Source organism: Plectropomus leopardus, chromosome 1 (genome assembly GCF_026936395.1).
Source record: "Plectropomus leopardus strain MGB_pleo_1.0 chromosome 1, ASM2693639v1, whole genome shotgun sequence".
NCBI classification, from domain to species: domain Eukaryota; kingdom Metazoa; phylum Chordata; class Actinopteri; order Perciformes; family Serranidae; genus Plectropomus; species Plectropomus leopardus.
In genome coordinates this window covers 22542538-22553782 of record NC_142176.1, presented here as the reverse complement: position 1 = coordinate 22553782, position 11245 = coordinate 22542538, and the positions used below count along the sequence as shown (strand labels likewise).

Here is an 11245-nt window from a genome sequence, read left to right as displayed (position 1 = left end):
TTGCAAATGTGTTATCACTTTTTCGTTGGTTTCACACATTTTTAACACCCTTTTTCAAAACAGTTAACACAAAGATCTCACAGAAAGACCCCGAACTCTAATGGATTCACTGTGTTGGACAGAAGAAACCTTTTTATTCTCAGCTGATAGAAATTACTTGCATAATTGTGAATGTCTAATGTGTCAAACTCCTTTGCATAACTCTTCAATCAGCAATCAACCTTTATCTATCCATAAAACATGCCACCTCTGTGTTATTTGCAAGCATCAATCAAAAAGGCCAAAGGCATGTCAAAATTAACAATGAATGTAATAAAGTAAGTGATGTAAATGTGTCTCTTTTTCAATAGTATTTCATCAGGTCTTTTTCGAAAATAGGGCAAAGTGCATTTGCAGAGTGCAGCGGGGTTTGTTATCTCTAGTAAAATAATCTTTGGAGAGAAAAATACAATTCATGCTATGCAACACTTGCTTGCCATTTTGGCATACCTATGCACAATATTAACATATGGCACAGGTGAATAACACAACTTAAGATTGGTATTGATTTTGTATTTTCTTGTCTACTGTGTAATGTTTGATTGCAAGAATGTGTTAAATTGTGTTGATTAATGGAATATTTGCAACAACAAAAAAGTCATTGTGGCCAGCCTCTTTTAATTCAGGCCAGTGTGTGAACTGTTCTGAAAATATAACCTGTGATATAACCTGGGAAGAGCTTTGTAAGGTTGAGTCTCTAACAGTCTTTCTTCCATTGAAAACATCTTGACACAGCAAGAAAAGCACACTTGAACAGAGCCATGATTAATGTTATCATTGTCACCTGTGCTTCAACATACCTGCTGAACTGAGCTGAGAATCCAGAATTAAAGGTAATTATGAGCAGGCGTGTCAGTGGACGTTCCTGACTCTTGATTAGGCTAATACCACCTGGATTTTGCAGCACTTAGTTTAAAATACATAAATTGTAAAAGTAAAAGGGAAATTGCAGGAGCCACCTTTAACTTTATTTTGTGTGAGTGGTACAGTTCACACAACACATATGCAATTAATCCTATTTTCACAAACTAATTGCAACTTAGTGAATCATTTGGGCACCTGAGGGGTTGGCAGTCCACCCTTGACAGTCGTCTGTTGTGCTTTCTGCAGATCTGCCCTTTTATTGATTTCTGCCTGGATATCATGAGCAGTTGTTTTTCCCAAATTATTTACCAATCAAACAAAAAAAAAATGAACATCCTCCAACATGATTTTGGCTGGATTGTTGGTCCCACTGGTGCCAGTTGTACCGAAGGTAAGCTCAAAGGAAATTCAGTAAAGTGATTTAGAAGTTTTCTAATTATGTTAGCGGTGTGTTTGAGCTAAATTAAAGTTACTGAAATTACCCTGTGCTTTGTTAATGTTGTTAAGTGTTCAATGAAACATAGCTGTATGATAGGGATGAAAAAGGAAGGCTAAGCTAGTGAAAAAAGCTAATTCAGCTAGCAGGGTATGTAAATTAGCTTAAAGTTAGCTAACATTTAGCCATAAGCAGCTAACTAGCTAACAACTAAAGGATATCCCAAAATATTCCAGTCTTGGATAAGATTTATCATCATGCTAGTAGTGTAACAAGTAAATTAAAGCTACAGAAATTAGTCTGTATTGTGTCAATGTCCCTTGCATAATGTGTCCATAAAGGAATGCTAAAAAAAAAGGCTAAACTAATGAGTTTGAACCTGTGCTAATGCTAGTTCATGTTAGCTAACATTTAGCCATAGACAACTAAATTCAAGGAAAGCCTGCTGTTTAAATTTACAACACTCTTATGGGTATTTTAAAATAAGACACTCTTTGTTAAGGTTTTGGGAGGTACTATATATTTCTTTACAGTGGTGGAATACAATTTAGTATATTTACCGGAGCACTGCACTTAACTGCACATTTCTGGTACTTGTACTTTTTATACCATGTTATACTTTTGACCCCACCACAACTCAGAGGGAAAATATTGTACTTTTTACTTTACTACATTTATGTACACCTTGGTTACTTACAAACTAAGATTTTTGCTTTAAAAAAGATGCTGTGTTGAGATCAATTACATTATCAAACCGTTTATACAAGTACAGCTGCAAGGATTAGTTGATTAATTACCTGAATGACAGAAAATTATTTGTCAACTGTTTTGATAAACATTTTTTTCTTTCTTTTTTGTTTGGGATGAGTGTTTTTTTTCTGTGCGTTTCACTTGTAACAGATTATTTTCACCAAGTGGTATCAGTACCTTAACTTAAGTAAAGGATCTGAGCGCTTCCTTCACCACTGTTGCTTTATTCATAGTTATTAAATAATTTACCAGCTTAACAAAACGTTCACCAACGTTAGCCAACGTTTCTTTTGGGTCGCCAGGTCACAGGGAAATATAAAGGTCCAGTTATTTCACTTCTAATAAGCTTTTAAGTAATCCTCAAAACAACAGTAAATTATTTAAGCATATTAAAGCCAAGTTAAAACGTATTAATAAGAAAATAGCATTTAATATTGATGTTAATGTTACATCTATTGGTACCATAGAATATTAAAAAAACAAACATTACACACTTATATACAGATACAATCCACACATTTTAAAAGTTAACGCTGTGAGGACCAAAAACACGCCCTCAAAAGGCATATCGTGATTTTTCGTTATAAATTGCATCAAGTGGTAAAAGCCTTGCCTTATGATTAATGTAATACGCCTCTCCCCTCAGAAAGGGGCCGTGGCTGATGAATAATAAATACCCTGAACCCGCCCCTTTAATGTTTATTGATCAGCTCTCCAGCAGGCCTATCTGACAGCAGTCAGATTCAGTCTGGATATGGCGTCGCTGCACCGACACGGGATGAATTTCCACCTCTCCGTGGGAATTTGCCAGTCGCGTACCGGGACGGCACTACTTGTTTTTTGTCGCTGTTAATAGGGATCATACATGGCGATGGAGGACGAGGATAATAACGCAGCGGTCGTGGCGACTAACACCCAAACGGGCATCAAGAAAGGAGGTGATGTCGGAGATAACGGGGCTTGCATAGACAGGCAGCCGGACACGGTGGTACACCAAGCGGGGCTGAATCAGACTGCAGGTCGCGGCAGCCGCAGTGTTCCGGGAGCTCATGCTGCAACGGGGATCCGAGTGCTAAAGGCAAGTCATAACGAGAGGATTTATTTGCTTGTGATGCAGTAGGTGATTCAAACAAAAATATCTCTATATTGTGTTTCATGTCAAGGTTTTTCTTACATTGCAGTTGGTGATTCAAACAGGGCAAAGTGCACAAGAATGAAAACGCATCCTTGTAATATTATGTAATGGCTGTGATATCCAGTGATTTATAATCTCTGGTTGATGATTGATCTGTGGATGATTGCCACTCAGTGAGGAATGTACCAGAGCCAATTAACATCCACAATACACACACACACACACACACACACACACACACACACACTGTAGGCTGTTTGAGCTTTTATAGGAAGGCCCACTGCCGAACAGCTCTTGACATTTTAGGGCAAGACACATCATTTGTAATAACATATAAGTCCCTGAGGTAGCTGCTCACAAGGCAACGACAAACACATACACACACACACAGAATTTCAGCTGTGCCATTCAATTAACTTGCATGCATTACTCAGTTATTGTATTTAAAGGACTTGCACACATCAAAATGATAAAATAAGATATGTCACCCTGTTACAAAATGCATCATACTGGAAGTAACATGTTAGTTTTTCTTCAGATTCGATTTAGTCCTATGATGTTTCCACTAACGAATACTTGATGTAAAACCATTCACCCATAATCCAGTCACTTTGAATGAGCAATGCTTAAAAGTCTTTTTAATGCCTGTTAACATACAATAGATAATGAAGTTGCATTTTTGAGTACCAGTGAAGAAAAGCACCCAATTGTGTTGCTTTAATTGGGCCACAACCAAACCCTACTTTTCTGCCTGCCTTTGCTAAAATATGACCATGTTTGTTGATTTTCTGAAGCACAAGATGCAGTTTGTGTTACAATTACATCGTCATGATATCTACAAGGGACTAACTGTAAAACTGAGCCACGGCAGCCATCATTCATTGACAAATCTGGTGTTATTTCATATACAGTATATTTATTTATTCTTTTCTGACTCAGAGCAGTTTGACTGAATATGTGTGCTCTTATTCAGCGCTGCTTCACATTCACACAGCAACACGTATCCTCATCTGGGAGCTGCCCAGCGTGTCTGTAGTTGACTGGAATGACCACTTAGTGATTTCACAGCAGCAAGCAGCGGTTCAGTGCTTCACCCAGACATGACTTGATATTAGCTGATGAGGAAAGGGTATGTCAGCTCACTTTCACTGTGGCCACAGTTTTTTCAACAGGTGTGGAATTTAAACTAACTCCTCAACAATTACGTCCCTCCTCTCTAACCTCTGGAGTAATGCTACTCCAGTTACGACCTTTTTAAGGAATTAAAATAAGCAAACGCCATTTCTTGATGACAACTGTAAGATGCAGTTATAGGAAATTGAGAAGTTAAAATAAGATGTTACAGAAGTATTTTACTCATAGAAAGATGGTCTTTTGATAAAACTGTGCGGATAGTGCGCATGAGCACTTCCAGTGGCTGACCAACGCGGCTAAGCTTGGCATCGTGTTTACAGGAATCACGTGCACTCTTGTTAAAGACTGCAGCGTGAAAGACATGGTCTGAGGAAATGTCACAAAAGGTCCTGGCCTCATTTAGGATCCAGGCTCATATTTTTGTTTTTGGCCCTGATGGTCGCCTGTGGGACTGGGCATCTTTGTGAAGGCAAGTCTCGGCGAGAAGAACCGGGCGAAGGTCAGACCATGGAGAGTAAGCCCATGAGATTACGCAGGGTGACCGACTCCTTCTGCTGACGCTCAAACTCGTGGGTTGTTGAATCCACAACTGGACCAAATAGTCCTGTGGTTTTAACCGGCACATTGAGCAGCCTGCTCTTTTCTTTCTTCAACATTTGTGTCAGAGTGATGACTGAAAACCTCATCACAGATCCTGCCTTTTGGGCAGCTCCTTTCGCCATAGTAAGGCAGAAATCTGTCAGTTTAAGGAGCTCCAGATGCGTCTCCACAGTGGCGTTTCCCTCTTGCTCCCGGAGCAGATGAGCTTGGTAGGCTTGCAGCAGGCATATAGTATCTAGCAGTGCACCAGCCAGGCCCACAGCCTTGTATGATTTCTTGGCTAAGCTAGCAGTTACCTACATGGCTTCAGTGGAGGCTGGGGCTTCTGAGTTGTTAGGTAGGGGCACAGGTGGGCGGCCACTGACGCAGGGGCATGGACAGATAACCTACTCCAGCTCCAGATCGAGAGTGGCCCATGCACTACACGCCTGGGCAGGGGAGCGGGTCTTCTGCAGATCGCCCCAGGAAAGCCGTAGATCCTTTGTCAGGTCATCCAGCACCAGGAGAGGTGGAGTCGGAGTGGGTACCATCACTGTGAAATCAGCCCCAGCTAGCATGGAGGGAGTTAGGGTCCCGCCTACCTGATGGTAATGACCTTTTGTAGAGGCAGGCTTGGTTGGCACGAGAGGCTCATCTGGGACATCCTGCCTATTGTCTTCCTCATCTGAGCTCCACTGAGCTGCATGAAAATTCCTCAGCTCTTTGTGGTTAGCACATGCAAAGTCTCCCTGCTCTCCCTGGCCTGAAAGCTGAGAGCGAGCTGCAGGGAATGGGCGTGGGGCGGGCGTTGCCAGAGGCAAAATGGCAGCTCCCTCCTTACCTGCAGTATCACCTGCTTGTACGCTTCTCAGCTGTATAAGGACCGTGGAAAAGGCTATCACTTTATTCAGTGGATTCTGTCTGAGACAGCATAAGGCATTAGTACGAACTTGAGTTTGAAATGAAGCAAAACTACAACTACCAGAATGCACTGCACCTCACCAGACTAATATGAGCTCTTGCTGGTGGGTGACATAATGTAAGCTATTTTGTTTTGACTCAGTAAACAATGTGGCCAACATTTTTAGGGGGGATAGCAAATGATCTCAAATTATGTAAAGCTAACATAAGTTTCTGAAAACATTTTAGACAAGATAAGACAACACAGTAAGAGAAGCTTATCAGCACTGCTTAGTTTTACCGTTTGATCAGTTTTAATAGTTATAGACTGTGTTTTTACATGTTACAGAAAACAGTATGACACTCACTTCCTGTTCACAAATTCTTTTATTACAGCCAAAAAGTGTGCTTATATATGTTTCTGAAGATATTTTAGTTAAGAAATAGACAATACAGCAACAGAGTCGTTAAGGTTCGATCAGCACTGCGTAGTTTTACAGATTGATTAGAGTTTGGTCTGACTATACTCTTTGTGTCCGTAATAGCAGCCATACGAAAATGAAGAAGTACAATCTGTGGTTTAAGCCCTAAAGCCAGTGTCTGCTGGATAACGTGTTTCATGTAAATGAAAAACTGTCGGTCTGTTGTTTAGCTATTCCAGCATCAAGCCCACACAACTACAGCAACTGAAACTGGTGGTCATACAGTTTCCCTTTACTCACTGAACTACTCTTTCAATGGCATTTTCCAGAAAGACCCTAGGATTTATTTTGAGTTAATCTTCCTTCACAGTCAGAGGCAAATTGGTCAAAGGCTTACTGAATGTCACAACTGAATGAGGTGAGGATGACAAAATTTTCAAACAATGTTGGTGAAGTCACAAAGCTGGATGTTCTTCAGACTTGTGCTGTCATATCCTATCTATACATTTTCTAAATAGCTGGGGTCAGTGTGCATCCTTGACAAACTCCATTAACTATAAATGTACTGCCGAGCCTACAAACAGAGTAAAATAGTGATTTGATATCTTGATATCTAAAATAGTGATTTGATACCACCAGCTGTCTTTCAAAGGCAGCTGGTGTTACTGTCATTGCATTATTTTAGCACAACATCAGTCCTAATAAATGTCAAATTTAGATTTAATAGCATGATAGCATAACTTTCAGGAAAGACATTAGGCTACTTTACATCTGGTTAACATCACCACAAGTGATTAGGACAAGAGAAAACAACGACAGCATGATATTCTGGTTCCTGTTAGTAATGCAGTCACAGAGTCCATCCTCGGGAAGGAAGGGAAAAGAATAAAAAAAAAACATTTAAGATTGTTCTTAACATTAAGGTCAGTGCTGCTGCAACACAGAGAGACAGGCTTCTCAGATAATGTGGAGTCCACAAAGAAAAACAGTTTCAAGTGTCTTCACTGGAATTACTCGCTACATGCTTGCTGATAACTTTATATTGATTACAGAACATTGATTACAATGTAGACGAAGGGGTGCTCCTTCACGACTACAAATACAACTGCACCAGTTTCCAGCAGTGTCACCTTCACTGAAACTCCACTGCGTAGTTCTCATTTCAGTTGTGTACTGGTAGGAAAGTATGCAGCAACAGCACTGTTAAAGCAAAGTGTGAAAGCATCCTGCTGGATATCAGGAAATGTGGTTGCAGTCAACTGAACGCTGTTAATAAGGAATAAACACATTTTGATGGCAAAGAGATATACTATGCAGGATTGTAGGTGACGCTAGCGAAAGCGAAAGTAAAAGCCAACCTAGGATTCACTCGTTTGCTGTTTTGCCTCACTATAATTAGGTTGTGTCTCTTGGATGCCTGCAGCTTATAGTCTGGCACCTGGTCGCTACCTCAGCTGAGCACTTTGGGATACACGCCCATATAGGAAGAAAATACAGACAGAGGACAGAGTCTCTGTAGAAAAAAAACACAGCATCAAACTTCTAGTGGGTCAGGATGAAATCTGTATTGTCGAAGGCTGTAGTTGAGCAGTTGGGTGTTTTCGTGTTGAAATCCCTCAATTCCTTTTGTAGCACCACCAATCTGCTGTAAATTCTGTAATGGCCCCGTGGACACTTATACTGTTTCAGCATGTTTCATGTTTGTCCCAGTTTTAGTTTAATAATATTTTATGTTGCAGTGCTGATCTAAAAGTCTCTAAAAGCAGGCTTGATGAGAGATAGTACACCATTGAAATTAACCTGTAACTACCAGTGCAGATGTTGTGTTGAAGCCTATAGCACTTCTGGGAGCGTCATCAGTACATTTTGGACCACCCTCAAGCTATTTAGGCTGCCTGAGGCAGTTAAAAGTGCTGATATGTATCTGATGTTAATTTGTGTGTTAAAATGAATCTTTCTGTGTCAGCAGCGCAACATGAAGCGGAATGGGAGTCGCGGCTGCGTGACGAGAAAGACCAGATTTGGATCAAGAGAGCGGGACTGGCTAAAGGGAGACACCCAGCGGGGCTGTGTGTGTCTGTATGGGGGGACAGTGGACCCCCAGCCTCCTGCCTCAGGCCCACAGGCCTCCTCCACCCCTCAGACAGACCTGCAGTTGGTGCTCTGCTCCACCAGTACCACCGTGGAGGAACTATGTGCTCAGAGGGATGGACAGGGACTCTATGTTCAGCTGCATGGAGACCTAGTCAGGTAAATAGACACTAAGATAAGTTATCAAAGTTAAGCTATTCTTTATCATATACTTTAGGCTAATGTGTGTTTTGCATTAGATAGCATGCCCAAATATTGGAAGCAAGAGAGGCGTGGCCTTTTTATACATCCACTGGTGTAACCACAGTGACAGCGTCTAATGTGACATATAGCATACTTGTCTGCAGCACTTTCTAATCAATAACAATGGCTTAACATTTACCCTTCCTGTTATATGGGGTCTGATCTTGTCTGCTGCTGGCAGGGTAAAGAGCTCCCTGAACTCATTGTTTTCCCAATTTGCGAATGTTTTTGACCGTTGTTCTTCTGCTTTGAGGTAGACGCTATCTGCTGCTAGCTGCTTGTTAAATCTCAAGCCTTGAGTTGTTGAGCCGTGCATAACATGTCAAAACATCCCACCCCTGCAAAGGTCCCGTTCTGCTGGCTATCCCTTTTACACAGACACAATTTCAGTGCTGTTACTACCCCAACTGCCAGCTGAAAGGGTAGACAACTCTGTCTCCCTATGCCGGGATCGTACCTTTTATACAGAAAAGTGAAAAAACTGTGTGGTTTTCCCACCTTAAACAGACAGTGTAAAGGGGACTACAGGGATGTGGTTTGAACCCGCTTCAGTTACTCTGAATGGGTCCACACATGCATCCAACACTGCAGTGCTTCATCAGTGTCTTCATTGGATATATTCAGTACTGAACTGCTGTGCACACCAAAGCATCATATCTCACAGCATAATGTGTAATCATGTACAAACATGGTAATGCAGAAAAATGAAAGAAATTAATGACTGGAAGCTTAAAAAGATGCTTTGGGTTGCAGTTACATGAGTATAGTGCAAGTGAAACATGTTGTACAGCTGGTTTACAACGCTGCATTTGTTAAAAATGGAAGCACATCTCTTCAATCAGTCGTGCAAAAACACAGCTGAAATGGGTGTGATGATGTACAGAGAAAAAAGCAATTTAGAAGCAATGCAAATTTGAATAAATGTCCACTTCTCTTCCCTACATATATAATATAAAATACTACACTCGATATCCTGTCCGTGAAAACCATAAACAGAATGTCACCTTAATTAAGCTTGACTCAAAGCAAAGAAGGCAAACACAGCATTAGGACCTGCTGCAATTTCTCCAACATCCCAGACTCCCACAGCGCCTCAGTCGGGATATGCTCAGGGCACATGACTGCATGCTTCTCTCAGCTCTATGAGACACACGTATGTAGACAGAAATAGCAAATGACCCCTTGATTATCTGTGAAAGGATAAATAGCTGCTTCACTGATCCGTGACCAGGAACACATCTGGGCTGTTCCTCCTTTGCTCTCCTGGAAAAACTTATGTGTAGATGTTAGACAGCAGAATCTAAAATAAACAACAAAAAAAAACAGCTATAGCTGAAGTCATGGCGGCGTATAGCATATTCTATTTGAGCCTTCCTGTCTGTTCAGTTTTAATTTTGTGGGACATTGAGATCAGATCTCACAAGGCATGTAGGGTATCAGCTAAAATGCTAGAAGGTGCGTCCATAGTGGAGAATCATAAATGACTGTGCTTGTACTATTAATGGCTGGAAGATCATGCCATGGATGTGCTGCAGATTGTGCTGTGAACATGACTGGGGGTTATTGGTAACTTTATAGGCTGGTAGCCAATGGTGCGATCAACTAACAGCATGTGAACCAACTTTATTATATCTATGCTGATTAAAAGCTGTAGACACTGCAGAGTCATGCAGGCTGGTAATAAATGAAAGGCTTTTTGGTAAGCCAGTGGCTAGGCAATGTTGGTTAAGTTTACATTCCAGTTGTACAGCCAGGAAGTGCAACCTACAACTAGGTGGCTTTAAATGAAATATTAAAGCCCTCATCATCCCAAAACAGGGTATTGGCGACTTAAGAAAACCAGGATTTTTGTTTATGTAAAGGAAAATTCCATTCCTACAGAGAAGCAGCACATACAGTAAAGTGAAGTGTGAACCAACCCTTGGAAACCTGGATCGACATACCTTTTCTTGTGCTGCTTTCAGATACCTTTCACAAGTATTTAAATCCTAATTAAAACCTAATTAAAGGTTTAATTTCATTCAGAAACATAGCAAAATAGGCACTGAGCATCTTGGTAAGAAATGTTGCACAAAGTGCAAGAAATAAGTCGATTTAGAACAATATTTCAAAAACGCTAGGGAACATTTTCTAGAAAACTATATTCATAATTATCATAATTACATATTTAAAATTACATAACAGAATAATTATGATTTTTCAAGCACCCCTTTTCAGGTAATTTTTTACTTTCTTTTCCTTCTTTTTATTTGTTGGTTTTTTTTGCTGATTTTCAGGTCATTTTTATGTACTTTTTACTAATTTCTTGCTATTTTTTTTTTGGCTAATTTCTCTCTAAGTTGATTTTTGCATCCTTCCAATGTTTTTGAAAGACATGAAGCCAATCTGCTCAGGTTTCAAATGGTTAAATGCACTGAATAAAAAAAAAAATGTGTAAGTGCATGGAATCTACATGAGCTAGGACTCCATTTATGTTTGAGCTTAAAGAGGCTTCAAATTCTATAGTTTCTCTCCTTTGTGTAATCATGTTTTAGAAACTATACATAAATGTTGTATGTGTAATCGGTTTTGTTACTGTGATTGATAACAGCTGCTTGTACTGTACAAAAGACCATCTAAAACATATAAAGCTGTAGACAGCACTGAGCCAAG

At 40.3% G+C, this 11245-nt stretch overlaps 1 protein-coding gene across 2 annotated transcripts in view; it reads left to right on the top strand.

The window, feature by feature from the left end:
* Positions 1–956: 956 nt before the first annotated feature.
* phlpp2 (PH domain and leucine rich repeat protein phosphatase 2) overlaps positions 957–11245 on the top strand; it is a 59029-nt gene continuing 48740 nt past the window's right edge. The window contains exons 1-3 of one of the 2 annotated variants that reach the window (XM_088077759.1): positions 957–1294; positions 2946–3167; positions 8226–8509. In XM_088077759.1, the coding sequence (XP_087933885.1) occupies positions 1247–1294; positions 2946–3167; positions 8226–8509 (554 nt within the window). In that variant the 5' untranslated portion in view covers positions 957–1246. Of the gene's footprint in view, positions 1295–2826; positions 3168–8225; positions 8510–11245 lie in introns of those variants that run through there. The other variant, XM_088077764.1, reaches the window with a different exon arrangement.